Below are 20,178 nucleotides of genomic sequence, written 5' to 3'. Positions count from 1 at the left end.
TCCTGAGATGATTAAATTAAGGTTCATCATGTACATATTTTATAGTTTGAGAAAAGATTAGTTATTTTGATTTTAGGATGTGTACTCTCTTGCTTTAAGAACCTTTTTTTTTAAACATCCCTTTTTATTAATGGCTACAGGAACAAGAAGGGCAAACTGAACAAAACAGTGATGTGTCGGTCGCGAACGAAACGCCTCTTATCTCATAAAGATAAACATCATATTTTGCTCAAGATTAGAGAATGCAAATTCTCTCCTTCTTCCGCATCGGTATTGCCTGCTTCTGCTGAGCGGACGAACATACCACCCTCCTCTGCCTCAGCACATTCATAGCAGCAAGTGAATGAGCAGGATGTCGTTCATGTTGTAAATAAACGCTGGAGACGATCGCCTTGATTGAAACAAAAAAAATGCTGCTCAGAAGTTCCTCGCAGTTCTCGCGGACAGTTGCAACGAATTCCAAACAACATTACTATGAACTAAACGCGTGCTTTTGGATAAAGCTGGTGCGTGACTGATCACTATGAAGTATAAACCGACCTTTAACCCTTGTGCTATCTTGTGGGGTCCAGATGACCCCACTCCCAACGTTAACGTGCCTTGGAGGCGTGTTAAAGTTGGGAGTTGGGTCATCTAGACCCCACAAGACAGTGTGCCGAACCATTTTTCTTCGATGATTTATGATCTTCACCGGTGTCCATGGGTTACATGAAATCCTCTCCACCTTTATCCACCTTTGTCATGGTAGGGAATAACACGTCAATGTAAGGGTGGGGTCATCTGGACCCCACAAGATAGCACAAGGGATAGAGCGAACGACAAGAGCCGGCTTCTTAGTGGGAGGCCTTTTGTTAAACTCTCCTTCACTCGTTCTTTCTTTTTTTCCTCTTCAAGTCGCTCATACCTTGTCAATGCGTGTTTATGCTGAGAAAGGGGCAGCAGCTATTTCGGTCTGAAGTAACTTTAAAGTCCTTGGTTTGAGGCACTTCATGCAGCACGAGAACGGAAAGAGCGTCAGGTGCAACAAGAAGAGACAATATCAACACAAAAACGTACAGAAATGAGTGACGCTGGAAAAATAAGCAAAATCCGGAACCACTTCACTTTAATTGATAAAAGGAAAAGAGAGTTTAGAGTCCGCAAGAAAGAACAGTTCCATCTAGAACCGGCTCCACAGCCAAACCTGGACCTGAGGACTGAGAGAACCTTCTCCTAAACAGAGCAGATTACTGACTGAAGAAACCAGACCAGCTTTTCAAAGCTGAGACATTTGGTGTTTTTGTAATGCCAACTTTTACTGTGACGAAAAATCACATTGTGGGCGGGGCTCAATGTGTTTAACTCCGCCCACTACAGCCAGGGGCTTCTCCCCTGACAAGGTAATGTGCTTGCCGGCGCCTCTGCAAAGATCTTCAAAACTTATATCATAACCCAAGCTACTCGTTTAACATCATCTATGTTTAGTTTTCCATGACGTGGGGACGAATGAAGTCCAGAAAAACGTTGACGGTTGCTCTGCGGCCGGGGCGTCAAGTCTTCGGTCGAGCAGTAATTTGGACGCACGTCGAGAGAGGCTGGAGACGCGAATTTGACGCGCGAGTTGAGTCTGGTGTGAAAGTGGTTACCCCTGGCCACCATTGTTTTATGATTTATTTTATTTATTTTTATTTTGGTAGAAAACTTTTTCTTATGCTGTTTTTTTAAATATGGTCCCAATATTTTTTTTCCTTCCATAGGAAAAATCCGCGCATATTGTATTAGTATTGTATTAACTGCTATTATCTTTTTGGGTTCACTTTTAGTCTGACTTTCTTTGTTTAATACAATGCTACAATATTACAGATGATACAACACAAATAAATCTAAAAAAACTGAAAAACTTAGTTTGTGAAAATAGACTTGGTTCTTTGTTTTTCTTTTTTTTTGTCTTTATTAACTTTTAACCGATTCAGGACATTTTTCATAATAACCATCAACTTGCACCCTTTCATCAGTTGTGATGCTTTGCAGTTTGTCTCTTTTATTAATGTCCCAACCAAAATAAACACGTTCATGTAGACTTAGTGACTTTGCTTTGGCTGAGGAAATAAATAATGGCTTCACTTCAAAAGTCTATTGGTTCAACAAAAGGATAAGATTTTTAAAAAAGCACTATGGAATTTTTTTTAATGAAAACACTTCAAGACACAGAATTGTTTTTTTCTGCATGACGAACAACAAAGAAAATAGTAAACTATATTTATTGACATGTTTAGATTCGGCTATTTACAAGGTCTCACATACTGGGCAACAAAAACATTTCACATCAATACAGTTCAAATACATATTTTTTTCCTTTCACATACAGACCAGCAACATTTACACAGAGGAGCCAATCAAGTATAATGCTCCATTTAACACAAGTGTGAGAGAATCATTATAAATTTGAAATGTCTACTCTGTCTTTTAGGCATTAACTGAGGCCTGTCTCAGGTGTGTTTTTAACATGAGAAGCCCTGAAATTTTTTTACATGTAATTGTATTTTTCTTTGATTTTACATTATGTACGGCTTAAATGTTTCTGGTCAAGATGTCAACATGTGAGCAAAAAACAAAAAAAAAAAACAGTTTTGAACAGAGAGCGATTTGTACATTTGACCATTAGATGGCAGTACCGTGAAGCAGAAGGGTCTGCAATTGTTTAGCAGGAATGTTTTGGTGAGCAAAGGTAAAAGGTTAAAACAGAAAATGTATTTGAGTTTAAATGTTAGTTATACAGGAGGCGGATAGAATCTTTAGTCCTAACATTTCAAGGTTGCATTTGCTGAACAGGAGTCGAATATGACAAAATAAAGCTGAGTTGGTGGGAGCTTAAGACATAAGGAAAACCAACAAATCCGTTTTAATTTCTTTAGAAAACATGATTTTCAATGGAAGTCCTTCATCTTAAGTTGTTTTTATGAAGAACGTTAGATTTGACTTGTTAATTTTGACTTGTTAATTTTGACATCACAGTTTAAGCTTTTAATTTTTAGTGATTGTAAAACAAAACTGGAGAAGTGTGAAAAGGTTAGGTATGCTTTTTAAATGTGCGTTTCCTCCTAAACTTCATTCTGTTCGGTGAGGTCTTCTGACAGGCTGTTGAACTCTGTGGCCCGGGTGCTCATCCCCAAATACTGCTTGAGGAACTCACTGAAGCGCTTTTGGTTGTTCCACTTGCGAGCTGACTTCCGGATGCCAATAAAGCCGCCGTACCTCTTCTGATATGATCTTCCTGGAGACATCAGCCTCCTGTAGCCGTGTCTTCCTTTTACGAAGCCGCCAAACCTTTTGGAGAAACCTGCATCTCCTTTTTCTCTTCCTGCCACATTAGCATCTTCTCCCTCCTGCTCGTCATATTCATTTTCAAGAGACAAAGCATTTAAGGATTTGTAGGCCGTGTTCAGCTGGTTGCTCTCATCACCCAGGTCCTTTTCATTTATGCCTAGTGCCCGGGTTACATGATCAAACCTTTGCAATGCTAGTGGTAGGAGAAGATCCTCCTCCATCTGCTCGTCTTCTTTAGGAAACAGAGCTTCAGCTTCCTCTCGAGATCTTTTCTTAATGCTGCTGTTGATGGTGGAAATGGGGGATGTTAGGGTTGTTTGGCAGAAGTTCCAGTAGAAGGAAGGGGAGAGGTTTCCCTCACATTCAATGAGACATACCTGTTGGAGACAAAACCCAAATATAAATGGTTTGGGTTTTTTGTCATTTTGGAGGGGGGAAAAAGACAAGTAGCAGTTTGGGTGAGTTTATTTGGAGCATTACAATCCAAAAACAGGCCCCTCTAAATAAAAAAATAAAAAAATCTTACATTTGAAAAAATTTCTTTAAATAAGAAAAAACTCTGCCAATGGGGTAAGAACATGGTCTTACCAAGAATTCTTATTTTAAGCAAAGCATTTGCCGGTAAGTCACTTAAAATAATTTACTTTGCTACTGAAAAACTTTCTCTTTCTTGCAAGACAGAGTATAAGACTATTTTGCTTGAAGCAAGTATTTTTTTTCACTTTCTTAACCCTTGTGCTATCTTAGATGACCGCACCCTTACATTGACGTGTTCTCCCTACCATGACAAAGGTGGATAAAGGTGGAAAGATTTAATGTAATCCATGGACACCAGTGAAGATCACAAATCATTGAAGAAAAAAGGTTCAGTGCACTGTCTAGTGGGTCTAGATGACCCAACTCCCAATGTCAAAGTGCCTAGGATAGCAAAAGGGTTAATATTCAGTTTTGGCAGTATATACATTTGCAGGATACACAAAATAAAACAACAATTCAGACGATAACTGTTTTGTAATATTTCCTTTCTTCACCTTGTCTACCACTGTAAATCCTCACTTGACTACTGGATACAATTAAAACATTTTATAAGCTCCAAAGTAAACTTTAATGTTATGTTAAATTTCAAATAAATTCTCACATATGTTAATTCTGATGTTAAAAGAGTAGCAAATAGTATTAATTTGTTACATATCCAATCAAAGTTTTTGTCACAAGAAAAGGCAGAAGGCTGGTTCCAATTGTAGCAGGTTTTATTAGCTCAGCTGAAAGTCCATAAAGCTAAATCAAGGTCGGGTAGGCAGGGGTCAATAACGAGCTTAGGAGCACGAGAGAAGAAATAGGGGTAGTCAGGATCCAGGCAATATTTGGGGCAGGCATATGGAGTCAAATACAAAACAGGGTCGGGAAATCAGAAGATCAGAGCTTGACATAACACTTTGTAATGAAGCCAGAGTGGCACAAACAGTACTTCACACTGAGTGAGGCTCAGTGCAGTGCTTAAGTAGACTGTGGTTGATGAAGGAATGATAGTCAGGTGTGCGGCCTCCAGGAACTGTGCGCGGGGTTGCTGGGAGATGTAGTGCATTCAGAACTCTGGAGACGGTTCCTGCTGGTGACCAGAGGGAGAGACTCAACTCTGACTTATGACACTTTTCTTTACATAAGTGCAGAGTAAAAACACTCGCAATTTTACTGGATTTATGATAGAGATCTATCAGTTTTATGAATTTCCTAAAAAGATTAATACATCCGAGGGATATAACACTGGAACAACATGCTCTTTTAATGAGAAGTTCCCTCTCTTGAGAAATCTTTTGCTAATATGGTTATTATCTTTTTTTTTTTTTTTTTTACTAGCAGTTGTTATGTTTTGCTTAAAGATAACATTGGTTGCTCTCAGATGGAGTACTTAGTGGTGTGATTTGTAATTGTATTTATTGCCTAATAAAGTTCATTAAAAAAAGAAATGAATAAATAATTTAAGTTTTAGAAGAAAACGGCACAGTACAATACCAAAGATATCGTTGGTCCTAGTTATTGATCAGTACAGCCTTAAAAAATGTACAGTCCAAAGGTAATCTGAGAAGAATTACTCAGAAAAAATGACATATAACTTTAAAAAAAAGCACAAATAAAATTCTCAAAAAACTTTTCATGAAAAAAATAGATAAAACATGTACACATGGAGGCCATTTTAAATGGTTAAAAGAAAAAAGAAATTAAACAGGATGAACTAAGAGATAGACGTCTGTCATGATGAGACAGCGCTGCTGAAACGACGTCCAATTTTGTCCTCATTTGAAGTCTCTTTTAATACCGCCGTTATCTGAGGGCCTAACACAACCAGTTCAAAGCATAATATTTAAAGCCCTCTGTACTTAAAAGCCTTCTAGTGTGTTGCTTCTGAAAATGTCTGAGATGCAGACATGTCATTACACAGAAAGAAACAACCACAGTGAAGAGAAACGCACTTCTGTCCCCGGGAATCAATTAGCCACAACAAATTAAAACTCAAATGCCAAAAGGGTAATTTGTTGAGTCACACAGGGAGCCGTCGAGAGGACAGGATGAGAACAAGAAGGTGGGGTGAGGGGTTTCCACTTATTTCATCACTACATACAAACAAGTCCCAGTTGGGTCACTGGGTTTTGCATGAGTTGATTTGTGTCAGCATGGTCCACTTTTGTTAAAATGTTTGGCAAATACAATTATACTGACAGCACTGAAGCACCGACACTAAGATAGACTCTGAGCTGACGCTCTGCGTTTGTGTGTGTGCGTGGAGGCCTCACCGTGGGGTCAAAACTGAGATGTTTGGACAGGATGTTGTTGCAGGACAGACAGTCCGCCTGGCAGTCACTGTGTCCAGGATCACACAGGCAGAGAAACAGCAGAGCCACCACCGTCCTCATGGTCCCACCGTCTGCTGCAAAACACAAGACAAAGCAGACGCACACGTTCAGTCCAACACCACCCAACAGTGCTCCACAAAGCTGGGACAGAGAACTTTGTATGGACTGGAAATCATCTGTTTCAGTTCACGCACATGTTTGTGAAAAAAAATTGTTTCTCTTAATTGTTTTTATTCACTCAGCTTTAATTTTCTAAAATATTCTCTATTAAAATCTATATAAATGATAACAATAAATACATGTATTTCCATCCCTTTTTTTATTGCCAAAACCATCATTGTTAAGTCATCTGGCATTTCCTTTATGTATTTAAGAATTTAGATTCACACAATAAATGTCTCTTTTACTAATTGACCATCATTAAAGGTTTAGAACTATAGTTTAAGACAATATAAACCATAGCTTAAGATTTACATAAAAAAAAGTATATTTGTAGCTTAAGACAAGTTGTGTCAGGAAAATTGTTTGCTCATCATGCAACTTTGCATTTTGGTTTCTATCCAGTTAGATCTGGATACATCGTCTTTTCAGCGAATCATCAACAAGCTGTTACATTTGATTAATCTTGTTTTTCTCACATTCTCCGATTTTCAGATATCATTCAAAAGGTCTTGTCTTTTGGCAGGCCACAGTTAACCCTTGTGCTATCTTAGATGACCCCACCCTTACTTTGACGTGTTCTCCCTACCATGACAAAGGTGGATAAAGGTGGAAAGATTTCATGTAATCCATGGACACCAGTGAAGATCACAAATCATTGAAGAAAAAAGGTTCAGAGCACTGTCTAGTGGGTCTAGATGACCCAACTCCCAACGTTAAAGTGCCTAGGACAGCACAAGGGTTAAAAACCCCCCCCCCCCCCCCCCCCCCCCTTAATCTGTGTTGCCTAGATGAATAAAGGTTAAATAAATAATAATAAAAAAGTAAATATCCGTCTCTCCACCTGCTCACATTTCTCACATCACTGCAGGTCCGCAGGTGGACTGATCCATTTACCAGTTTAGGCTCATGCTGATAAAAATGTTTTTATACCCGAAACGTTTCTCTAGGCTCCATTTTTGTATTTCAGATGGGTTTTTTTCCTTACAAGATCTTTTATTTTCATTTTGAGGTTAATCTCTTAGTTGTCTCTGCACTCACCGGTCCGTCTGCCGGCTGTTTAAAATGACATTGTAATGACCCCTCATTAGTACAGTCATCGTTCAAAATTGAACATTAAGGTTTCAAAAAGTTATTAGCTTCGACATTTACTGTTAAAAGAAAACACAAGAGTTATGGCAGATAACTGCAATGCCCCTTTGTGTAAATCCTTGGAAGGTTTTATATAATTTATTGAAGATTCACCTGATTTTTTTAACATTTTTCTCATTGTTTTGGCTTTTTCTTTGCTTTGCTTTTGGATGTACAATATTTTTCTTATATCTGGATACTTTAGATTGCTGTTTTAAAACATAAAAACAGTTTGATCTCATTTTTAGAGATTTTTCCAGAAAAACACAAAATTAAGAACTAAGGTTTTTGTTTGGTTTCAGGTTTATTGTGGAATTATTGTGAAATTTAGTTAAAATTTATCATGCATGATATCCAAAAAAGATTGCTATCAATTCCCCAAACTACAAAGGGTTAAATAAAAATAAAATGCTAGGAAATTGTTGAAAGGAGATTTCTGTTTACCGTCATTGTATCCCTTACCTGCACTGCTATTGTCTAACTGTGTGAAGCTGTTTCTGTACTTTGCTTAAAATTCATGCTGTTAAGTTTGTTGGAGGAATTTAGGGATTTTGGGGAGCATTTTTGGTAAACATGATTTCTTTTGATGCACCTTAAACAAAATATAAAATATTATTCTGCGAATGTTGATTTTATTTCTTTAGCAGTTGTAATTTTTAATCAACCATTATTCATCATGATTGGTGTTGAGTCTCATTTAATTATTGCAATATTATTGAGACCTAATAGATTCAAAACATAGTTAGTAGTCTTCTATGTACCCATTATAGATATTAGTTTACTGATGCCATTTCTTTAAAAAAAAATCAACATTAAGTCACTGTAACAGACTTCTCCTTTAAAACTAACCTTTAGCGGAGAGTAACTGATATTTGTCAAATAGAGATTCTTAACATATTTAAAGTAACTGAAATGCAATTTCAATATTTATCCATGCCCTGCATTACGTTAGCAGCTGTCCAGAATTTTCTTTATGTAAAAGTTTCAACAGCCAGATCATCCAGATTTATCAATAATACAGCTTCGTGCAGCCACACCAACATCTGTTAAAGAGTAATAAATGACAATGATATTAAAGGGGGGGGGGGGATAAATCTGTAGGCAGACAGTTAGAGGAGAACATTTTTGACCTTCTTCTTGGAGATGCAGACTCATCTGGTGACTGTGACGTCAAAAACACAAACAGAGTTTTCATCTCATTAAACAAACTTGTTAGCTTCTTTAATTGATGCCTCATTTGATGCCTCTGGCTACAAACTGAGTCATTGTTTCATACAAGATTCTCATGCAAGACATTCTAAAAATGCATTCTAACTTGCACATAACAGGTACTACAAATACTCCTCTTAGCTGTCATTATCTGCAAAGCTTAAGAGCAGAGAAGTAAAGTTAATTTGTCCAAGAAAAAGTAGCTTTAAAGTTTTAAATGTTGGATTTTATTAAAGCTAATTAAAAGCTGATAATGTCCTTTCCTTGCAGTTCATTCCTAATCGAGTGTTTCTTCTTTCACCTGATAAGGAAAATGGAAGAAGGGGCAGAAGAGCTTCTGTTTAGATGAGTATGGAAGTGTGGTGAAGATTCTAGCAAAGAGTTCATTTGTTCACAGCGTATCTCCATCTTTTTTAAACTGACTTTGCCAGTGAAGGAGTCGTCTCATAGGTACAACAGGTAAAGTCCTACATGGAATCCTAAAAACACATTAGTTTGCCAGAAGTTTGTTTGATAAAAAAGACATGCATCAGTTACTTGAGGGTCTGTAATCCAATATTGTGATGATAAGTACTTTGTAATTAAGAAAACTAAGCCAACATTTATTCTAAAACCCTTCAGGGACCGTGACGTTACGGGGAAAAACACAACAGAAGCATAAGAATGGTTTAAAATGCAAACACCTTTTTTTTTGCTGAAAAAAGACACAACCATGACATCATAAAGTTACAATTAGGAGGTGTATTTAAAACAATGTTGAATTTAGTAATAGCCTTCATTTTGTACTAAAAGTCAGATAATCGGAATCAGAATTACTTTGTTGATCCCACATGTGGGAAATTTGATTGTTACCGTAACAAATGACAGCATTGTAAAACAGAAGAGAAAAAAAGAATAAGAATAATAAAAAACAAAAAATGTAACATAAATGTAAACAATAAGGTGGTATAATTTAAAAAGCTATTTACAGAAATTATTAGTAAAGCTTCAAATAAAAATCTTTCCTGTATTGTATTCTACAGGCAAGCAAATTCCAAAAATAGAATTTAAAATTCAATATCAGTAACCTTACAGACGACTAATATAAATTATTAGGATAGTTTTCATGGGGTTGGGATAATTTTCAAGTGATTAAAATCCAAAGAATCAACAGAAATGTTTTTGTTTTTAGGCATTTTTAGGCACTTTTTTTGGAGAAAACACTATTTAAAATTGCAATGGAGTCATCTTATTTAATGTCCTTCATAAACATTTAGAAACAGCAGAAAAAGCATTGAATAATCAACTGAAGTGAGTTTTCTAAAGCTGAAGTCTTACCCCGTATCCAAAAAGCTTTCGCAATTTAGCATAACTGAAAAGGTGTCATAGTTTAACAGGATTTTTTTTACAATTAAGAGAAATACTCGCATTTTCTGAAAGAAATATTTTCAAATTTCTCACATTAAAGACATTTTGAGACCTATTATTTCTTTATTGATGTCACAATCAAAAAATAGCCTAATAAAATACAGATAAGCCAAGGAAACACAAGTTTAAAATGCCATGTGAATTTTCTTGCTATACAAAACATTACTTTGACCAGCCATACAAGCCCCCCACACAATTTAATCAAACACAGATGAGACAAACACTTGATTTATGGATACCTCCTCCACCCACAGGATAGTAATCACTGCCTGTAGTTGAGTATCAGGAGCAGCAGAACACCCCCAGAAGAAACCGCACTACATTCCTAGATGTTCCTCTTTCTTTGCTGAAGTTCTGCATTTTGCTTTGTCAGATTCTCCTGAAGTTCCTTGAAAACCCAACCAGTCAGATTTTAATAAGTTCACTGCTTAAAACTGCATGCTAACATTGCACATTGTGGAAAACTACAAAATACCCCTTTGATTTAAAAATGATTCTAAAAAAACAACAACGGCGAAGACTAAAAACTCCAAAACTGTTTCTGTCCAGCTTAGGGAGGTACACCCCAGGAGAGCATGCTGAAAGCCCAGTCTTCACAAATACTCAAAGCACATAAAACCCTGTTATCAACAGCTGCCACATTTTATTTTATCCCTTATTGCAATTTTTTTCTCATCAAAAATAGAATTTATTAAAGAAATGACTCCCAGCCCAAAGCTGAACTTAAAACCAGATTATTCACGCTTGACTCAACAGCAGATTCATGTGCGTCTGGTCTTTTCTGTTTTTTCACTGACTGTGCTAAATTCCACTGCATGTGGTGACTCTTTCACATTGACGCAGGTCTACCATGACACAACTCTTACAGTAATACACATGTTTCCCTTGTAGCTCCTGTTTCTGTATGTTGTGTCCATGCAGGAACAGAAAAAGGCAGTTCTGGGAATTTGTTGGGTGTTTTGACATCTTTGCTTATTTCATCCTGCAGCCACTAAAATGATGGAAACACAATATGTCCTTGAAAGCAATTGTGTTAGGTAACCTCTTAGTCTTGCATTACCCTCAAAATATAATAACTTTGACTTTTACATGAATACTTTTTAAAATTTACAGGAGAGTTTGACCTTTTTACCATTTTATAATAGTGTTTTAAGGTTTTTTCATGAAAAATTAAAAGCATCAAAAATATTTACACTCTCTAAATTCAATATGTAATGTTGTAAATAGTGTGTTTCAGGGTTTTTTTTAATGAAATGTGTTCCCTTTGTTAAATTTACAGTTAATTAATGAACTTTTTCCTTTTTTAATTACAGTTTCAGATCATGTTTAAATCAGGTTTATTCCTAATCTGAGGGATGTTCACAGAGCTTTCTCATAACGCATTTAGTGAATCCATGATGTTGGACGTCGATGAGTAACTTTAACAAATATGAAAATGCTATTTTGTTTTTTCTTTCTGCTGAAATGTAGAAAGTTAGTGGGAAGGGCAACTCGTTTTCTCCCCTCTGAAAATACATTGTGTTCCTCAGTATGGATGTGTTCCCGATAAACAGATCCATTATTGATCCCGCAATGTTCAGGGTAGAGATTTGCACTGAGGAGGATTAGAACTACCTAATCTATTTTCAGTCTCTCCTATCCACATGCACACTGAAAGATAAGATAATCTTTGTTCATATATACATCAGTGGTAACAATTGCATCTTTTTTAAGGTCATACATCTAAAAAAAAAAAAAAAAAGAATTAAAAATAAAGTATTTTCGGGAACAACTGCTTGGTGATAGAATAAATGTTCTTCCTTTATTTTTCTTAATTAGAAATTATACAAATAGTTTAATTACTCAGAGAGACATCAGAAAAATCCTAAAATGCCTTTTCAAGTCCCTGTTTTTTGACATATTCCCAGTCTCTCGATGTGTTGGATGACTACAGTAACCAATGCATAAAGACGGGTTCTAAATGTAAATCAGTCGCCTTCTCTGAACACTCACTACAATCATCTTTTGATTTATTTTCAAAGCGTTCCCAGTTTCTATCACTTCTATGCCGTTTTTAGCCGAAACAAATGTTTTTCTAGGACATAGTTTCTGCAGAGCAGCGGTAGATCAGAAATTCACCTCTGAGTTGTGGGCCGTTGACGCAGAGTAACCCTACCTTTCCTGCAGCATCCATAACTTGGAGCGCTCCGTTTAAACACTCTCTCCCACTAGCTTACTGCCCCTTCCTCACACTTCCAGCTTAAAACGATCGGTGCAACAAAAACGGCAATAAATATCGGAGCTTTCCAGCCCTACAATTTGAGCCAGATGCCAGCGGAGGAAAGCGAAGACGTGCACGGATCTAGTCGTCTACGAGTGGATGCATCGGAATGAAGCGGTTGTCGAGTTATTTTTCCTCATTTTCAATGCCAGCCTAACTCGACCAGCCTCAGGAGACAACGGATGACGCTGGACAGCTCCACTCATTCAACTTCATTTTTTTTCCAACAAGAAGAGATGAGAGCTTGATAACCTTAAAATAAACAGAAGATGATTAAACAGATATCAGAAGTGTTTGTTAAGATAATACTGCTACTTTAAACTTTTGCAAATATTTCACCGTTTAACTATTTCACTTGCCGAATAATGTTCCCTCAAATATCAGAATATACAGTATGAATTGAACATACCAATGGCGTCACCAAAGTCATCCAAGCATTGAAACGTTTGTCTGTCAGGAGCTCGCCATGACTGCCACACAAAACCCACACCTGCACACTGTCACTTCTTCCTACCTCCACATACCTGGTAGGGTAGGACTCACGTTCTCTCTATACTGCCCCCTGTAGCTGTGGAGTTGACCCTACGTAGAAACACACCTCCAACTCAGTATCAGGAGGTCAAGATAAATCTTAACAGCGGTTGTGGCCCGTCCAGTGTATTTTCAACATCACAATGAGTCTTTAAATGTCTGTTAGATTTGTGCTCGCGAGTTAGTTTTTTTCAGTGCCATCATTTGGCTTTTGGTCATGTTTCAGGTGGATGTTCGTAGTACCCCCACAGCAGTTGTAGTTTCTGTTAACTGTCCTCAACATTTTTAAGTGTCTGCTTTTCAGTTCCCCTTTGTCGGGCCATCAGCTTTGACACCTCTTTTGTTGAACTGTCAATTTTTAGGCACTTTATGGATATATTACACCTTTTCTCCAACAAAGATTTCAAATCATAATTTAGGCGCTGATAAAGGAGACAATTCATTTGATCTGTTTGAACTTGAACAAACGTTATTAACACTAATTTCCTGTTTGCCACCTCTTAGAAATCACTGGACATTTTCAGGAACCAGTGGTGTGGGATCAAAAACTTAGGACTCAGGCCTTTGTGGCAAAAACCTCAACATTTCATAAAACAAACATTTAAAGTGAATTATACCCTGCACAGGACTTTTCTGTTTTTTTTTATCTGAGCGCAAAAAGCAAAAATTAAAACTAAAGCATGGAAGTCCTGGAAGAGATTTCTAGTAAAAGCCTTGTTTTTTACACTTTTATGCTTTATCTTTTCTCTTATTTTTCTGTAGATTTAACATGTGACATTTTCCTTTATATCTTAAAGAGGATGTGAAGTTACACTTTGACTGGAGTGTTGCATACTTTGTTATCTACTCAATTGTGGAGTGGTTGCCCTTAATTGCACCTCCAATATATCAAGAAGTTCACCATAAATCACCAAAATAAGGGTCAACATGTGTGAAATGTTCTGAAAGTCATGGACCTATGAATGCCTTTCTGTTGTGTTTTGACTGATTTGTGACACTGATGTTTTCTCCATTTTTAATTTATTAAACCTTAATTCAGAACAAAAGTTAATATTTCCTTCTTCTTTAAGATGAGCTAAACATGTGACTAAATGTCTATGTTTTCAAACCAATATTTTAATCCTGGTAGAGTTTAAACTTTGAGAAAATTGAATGATTTTCCTCATGTCAACTATCTTGATTTTTGGCTGCATCATATTTCTATTTAGTAGCTGTTAAGTTGCTCCAAGGCTGCTCAAAACTACAACAACTTATTAACTGATCAAAGAAAAATCTAGTTAACAAATAAAAAAAAAGACCTTTGAACGTCTGAACAAGAAGCAGCATTTGTTGTTGTGTTTAAGTGTTGAAGGCAAAAGAACAGCAGTGGGGAAAGCAAAGAGATGGAGAGAAAAAAGATCTGTAAAATCCTTGTTGCACAAATGGATGGCCAGAGATCCTGCTGTGTTGGGAACATTGCATCCTTGGATTAACTCCCCACGTCTACAGTCAGTTCTGAGCGCTGCCTGAACCAGCACTACGGGGTACGTCTCACGTAGTTCTCCCATTTCCACATACATCCAATGGTTTAAGGGGTCAAGGTGGTGTGCAGCTAATGAAGTGTGCTTCGTTTTGGAGGAAATCAACAAATTCAGCAGAACTGAAGTAGAGGAGGCAGATTAAAGGGGAACTTCAGAGCCATGAGATAAATGAGGCATCGACCAGGAAATGGAGGCGCTAGTCGGTAAATGTCCTGTCAGGTTGTTTGTGTAATAATTTAGACGTTAGAAGATAATAAAAGATTTTTTTACTCAGACTGAGTCTGGATTTCCTTTTGTGTCTATGTCTGTTCATTTATCATGAAAACTGGTGAACTAATGAAATTGTTTTTACTGTTTTGTTTGTTTGATTGTAATTTTCTTTGTTGTATTTTCTCATGTGTAGTAAAACAGATTGTGTTTTCCCATTAAATAGCCTTAAATTAAGTTTTAAGTAAAAATACTGAAGCTTCTCAAAAGACGAGACATTAGTAAAAGTTGTATTTTTTTCCTACATATGTTAATACTTGTAAACGAAATGCAGGGAAAGACATAAGGGGAGGAATTATGTAAATCGAGGATTGGAAGTGGAAGGAATGAACCAAGAAATCACTTTATAGATAAGTGTGAATGGGACCTTGTGAGTAAATATTAGAAAATGATCTTTTCAAAGACTTTCTCTGTATTTTTGACAATTTTGTGTAATTAAAGGATGCTTTGCGATAATTTGGGATGAATTTCAATGTAATGATCCATTAATAATGAAAATTGAATCAATCTTACAATCTGTCTAAACAATAAATCTGATAGTGGTTGTTGCAATAAAAAACCCAGAAATTTCAGAATTTAAAGTTAAAGTTATAACGATTCTCTGGGTTTTATTATATTTATTTTAACTCTGTGGACTCTTGACTTATTAAATTTTAATGAATACAATTTTAGAACTACCATATTTTATGGGTATTAGTAAAACAGTATTGCAGAGTTTTAACACACGTTTATTTTTATTTTTTCCCCCGATAAGAGCCAAAATACTATGATTAGTATTTTTAAGGATGCAATAGATGTTTTTTGGGGGGAGTCTTAAATATGTGTCAGCGCGTCCTGTGTTTTTTATTTATTTTTTATTTCAAGGTGAGGGGAAGAGTAAGCCTCCGGCTAAGCAGGAATATAAGCTTAATCATAACGTTAATTATTTCCATCTTAAAGCTAATACTTCAAAAAGTTTTCCTGACACAGACCACACACTTCTCAGTAATGAGTTTTATGACACGTACCTGCCTGAAGGCACAAAAGGCAGCACTAATAACGCTTTCCTTACAGCAGTGGGATGTATCTAGAAATTAAAATATAGTTATTAGTGGCATAAATAACCGACGCTACATTAAGTATTAATATATAACTTTTACAATATAAGTTTGTTTGGAAAGTTCTATCAGAAAACCAAATCTCAATGCATTAGCAGTGTTAATCTCATTAATCTGCTCCTAAACCAGGACTGTTCAGACTTTCAAAACAGCCTGAAATCAGCAGCTCATTTGTATCGGGCATAGAATATATTTAAAAAAAAAAGAAATATTTTATTATTTGTCACATCCACTGATAATATAACTCTTCAGGAAGTGATATTTCTCTTATGTTCTGTTTAGAGTCCTTTAAAAGTATGCTGGTTTAAACAAAACTAAATGACAATGTGGTTGCTAAAAAGATGGAAAAAAAACATTTTATGTTTTTCATGAGTTGTAACATTTTTTTCCCAGAGAAGTAAAAATAATCTAATGCTTGAAAACAAAATCCAAATGGAGGAAACAAAACAAAAAAATTATGACAGTCATTAGTTAACAAAAATAAAATCACAGTTTTATCAAAATGAGCAAAGAAGTCATGCCAAACATAAATGTTATTAAACTGCTAAACTTGTGAGGAGAGCAGAGAAATGGAACAATTTAAAGAGATACCTAAATACAATAAAGGCTGTGAAGAAACTGGATTCTCTAGAAAGGACTGTATTAAATATTATTAGGTTCGTACCCCATCCGTTTCTTGCACACAGAAATGAATGAATGATGACTCAGAGACAAAACTTATCTTTTGTGGAGGTTTCACTTCGTACAAACACGAAGGGGACAGACAGATGAACATGGTGCATTCAAAGTCTGAACCAACGAGCTCAGAGATGGGCTTGGTATATAAAGCCTGCATTTGCATATTCAGAAGATCATCTGATGGACCTCATGTGAAAATCACGCCCACGAAGAGACTGGAGAGAAACTCCAAGGCTAAAGTGAAGATAATTCTGAGGCCTGCTCAGCAGATCACACATGCACAGAAAAAAAGGGAGTATGAGAAGAAACTGTGAGAAAAATAGTTTGGCTGTGTTGTCTTCAAATGTAATATAATTTTGAGATGACAATACATGCTTAGTGAATTGAGTTTAAACCATTAGTGTAATAAAAGTTAAAGGCAGTTTCTAACTATTCTTCAAAAAGTCGATTTAAAAATAAAATAAGAAAAGGTCATATGAAAACAAGTTGAGACTTTCAAAATAAAACAGGAAACTGCTAGAACAAGTAAAAGCAAGTGAGGCTTAAAAGGAAAGCAAGGATGGGTGGTGTGTTAGTTGCAATCTCAATCCTATTTTGCTAAATATAACACTGATAATAATAATAATGACAAAAATAATGGATTGGATTTATTTGTATTTTTCCAGACGCTCAAACCGCTAACAGAGTCCATTATTCATTCACTCCTTCATACTTGGTGATGGTAAGCTACTGATGGAGCCACAGCTAACCTGCCGCAGGCTGACAGGGGTGTGGCTTCCATCACCGGGACATTCGCACACCAGTGGAGCCACACTGGAGGGTGGGGTGAACGACAGTCGACTGGGGGGGGGGGGCTGACATCGAAAAGCCGACCCCTTCGATCATTGGCCGATCTGCTGAACCGCCTGAGCCACTGCCGCCCACTACATTAATATAATCACATCCTGCACAATTGACCTTTGAATTTGGTTGGTAATGTTTATGAATGAGACCAGTAGCTTCCAGTCATGACTGGCTCTCCAAAAAGGTCCACTTTCAACAATTTACACTACAACTATCATCATCAGTAAACCAGCTTATTCTGATTGTTCTTTGCCTGCACAACACTTAACCTACACAGTCGTTATACTTGTGGTCCTATTTTATTTTGAAATGACATCTTTACACATTTATTCTTCTAAAAAAAAGAGCAACATAAACACTTATTTATTTAGCTGTCTCCCTAATTGTGATTCATTAGAGTCATTTCAGGATGATAATTGATGTTTCATTCCTTCCTATTTATTGTGCTTTTGCAGCCCAGCCTTCCAATGACTCAGACTTGTAAAACACGCAGAAACAATCACCGGCCACATCTGGACAGTTGCAGAAAGATAATCAATAAATCCGTGTCATCCCTCCCCTTCATCCATGTCTCTTCAATCTCCTGTCATTGAAATTTGGAAGGCAGGTTTGAAAAATAAACCATAGATCCCAACCGGTTTAAACTCAAAATGCAGAATAATTCAAATGACAGTTTCATGTTGAAATTTACACTGAAAATGTAAATGAATCAAAAAGCAGACAACCTGGAAGACCCATTGCTCGCTGATGAAATGGTTCTGATTTAAAAAAAAAAAAAAATCATAAATAGCCGTCAAAATGCTTCTAAATAAACATTTGGCCTGAGGCTCATAATTATAATCACAGTAACCTTCAGGCAAATGCAAAATCCAAAAGCAGTCATCTAATAGGCTGATTTTCTGCATGTTTTTTCTCTGATTTAGCAACACAAGGTCATTTACTGAGCACTGAGCAACAGATTATACGCAAACAAAATATTCCAGCTGAAACTCGGCTCAGAGAACTCACTAGGGTGCAGCAGTAAATCAGACCCTAACGACTATGACTAATCAAGACAAGCTATTTGTGACCTTTCCCTCCATCTTTGCCAAATACCAGCGCTCTTCGAAACCTCCTCACCTCCAGTGAAGTACATCCCTCCTGCTTTTGTTGAACACACTGACACCGGTGGGACGGCCATGTTGGACATCACAACCCATGTTCACTAAACCCATGAAACTACAATTCTGCTGTTTGAAACGTTAAGTTTGTGCTTTTGAGTAAAAACTTCAGAAACTTCCCCGAATTAAGACAGAATTTGTCCTAAACAATTTATGTTGGATAACGTGGAGCATTTGAAAAAAAAAAAACTAAGGAAAATCTAAATTACTTAGTTTTTACAACAAATTACAAATTAATCAAAATCTTCTCACCACCAGTTGATTAAAAAAAAAACAACAACCTCCTGGTTCATTGAGTTTGCCTTGAAGGAGTTCAAGCACAACAAATGCTTCACCTTGTTCCAGTCACAGTAATAAAAATCACATTTAGAGAGAAAATGGCATCAGTTTGTTTTCTGAGAAATCCAGCTGCTTGACTCAGTGGAAGTTGTTAAACTGTTTGATCAGCGTCACCCTTAAACACAAAACTGGCTGTGTGTCATTCACCACCTGTTCTTCTTTTATTTTTATTTTTGCACAAAATCAGGGAAAGGTTAGGGTTTCTTTTCTGTCCTAAGGATCTGGAAGAAATTATGAACTAAAATATTACATCCCAACAAAGATTGCATAGCTTTAAGTTTAGGAGTTCTATCTTCTTTTTTGCAGTTAAACAGTTAAAGCAGATGTCAAATAACGTCAAAGAATATCATACAAGGAAATGATTTAGGAGCAGGGGCCAAAGCTCACACACTTCCTTCTCTGCTTTACCTTCTCCTTCTCATCCAAGCTTCTCTTACCTGGTTTGGGGGGTGAAGTTGTGAGTATGATTCCCTCCCTGCGTCTTGGTGTGGTTTCTCCCAACTTCGTGGACACAGCTGCTCTTATAGAGATCCACCCCTTCACTTCAACCTCCTCCTCTGATGCTGCGCCTCCCTCTCCGGCTCCCTTTCAAAAGTCCCTCTTTCTCCAGGGAGAGATTGATGTAAAACAGAGGGAGAGTCTGGAGGTTAAAGACAGGGAAGACAGGAGGGATGGGGGTGGTGGCCATGAGAGAAGGAGCAAAGAGGAGAGAAAGGCTGGATAATTAAAAATAACAAGACTGGAGGAAGGGGTTGAAGACAGACTAGTGAGAAAAACAGAAATAAAATACAATTATTATTATAGAATATATTGAATTGAAACATTTTGCCGTTAACTTTTTTTTAGTTAGACAACAACCCTGTTGGTAAATATTTTTTAAATGTTTGACAGTTTCCTGTAAATAAAAATTGAAATGGTTAAAATGATTGGTATCTTTAAAAAAACTGACCAAATTTCATTAATAAAAATGTGACTAATGAGGTTGTGGAAGAAACCATTTAAAGTCATCACTCCGCCCTTCTTGGACCTGCCAAACCTGCCAAAAAGTCCCCGCTCTCTCACACTGCAGTTAACACAAATAAAGAATTATTAGTGCATCAATCAAATTTTTAAGTGATCTTTTGCAATTTTTCTGCTTATGGAGGACAAATATATGAAGAAAAGTAAGCCAATACCTGAGTTTTTATTTATTTAAATCGTTGCTTGAAAAAAAGATCATATTTTACTTTGTACTACGTTGACTAGATTTTTTACGGCTGCATACGGCTCAATTTTTGTTGGTGAGTTGGGGGTGTGAGGGGCTGTGAGCTCGCACAGGCTTTCCATAAAATATGGAAAGCCTGTAAACAGAGAGCTCGCAGTAATGGGGAAGGGAAGGGGGGGGCGGTCCACAACTTAGAGGTGAATTTTTATTGAACT

The 20,178-nt window shown here is 36.7% G+C and overlaps 1 protein-coding gene across 2 annotated transcripts; it reads right to left on the bottom strand.

Moving 5' to 3' along the window:
* Positions 1 to 2,000: 2,000 nt before the first annotated feature.
* On the bottom strand, positions 2,001 to 19,374 carry LOC101168692 (prepronociceptin). 2 transcript variants are annotated; one of them, XM_011493867.3, is made up of 4 exons: positions 19,197 to 19,374; positions 15,650 to 15,708; positions 6,099 to 6,232; positions 2,001 to 3,683 (listed from the first exon to the last, which is right to left on the bottom strand). In XM_011493867.3, exons 3-4 carry the CDS (start codon positions 6,216 to 6,218, stop codon positions 3,081 to 3,083), a joined length of 723 nt encoding a protein of 240 aa, XP_011492169.1. In that variant the 5' UTR covers positions 6,219 to 6,232; positions 15,650 to 15,708; positions 19,197 to 19,374; the 3' UTR covers positions 2,001 to 3,080. The 2 variants fall into 2 exon arrangements, with proteins under 2 accessions (XP_011492169.1, XP_004067505.1); XM_004067457.4 differs by lacking the exon at positions 15,650 to 15,708.
* Between the last annotated feature and the right edge of the window lie 804 nt (positions 19,375 to 20,178).

Source organism: Oryzias latipes, chromosome 3 (assembly GCF_002234675.1).
Source record: "Oryzias latipes chromosome 3, ASM223467v1".
In the NCBI taxonomy this organism is placed as follows: Eukaryota; Metazoa; Chordata; class Actinopteri; order Beloniformes; family Adrianichthyidae; genus Oryzias; species Oryzias latipes.
Note: the sequence above shows the minus strand (reverse complement) of the source record. Positions and strands in the feature narration are given on the sequence as shown.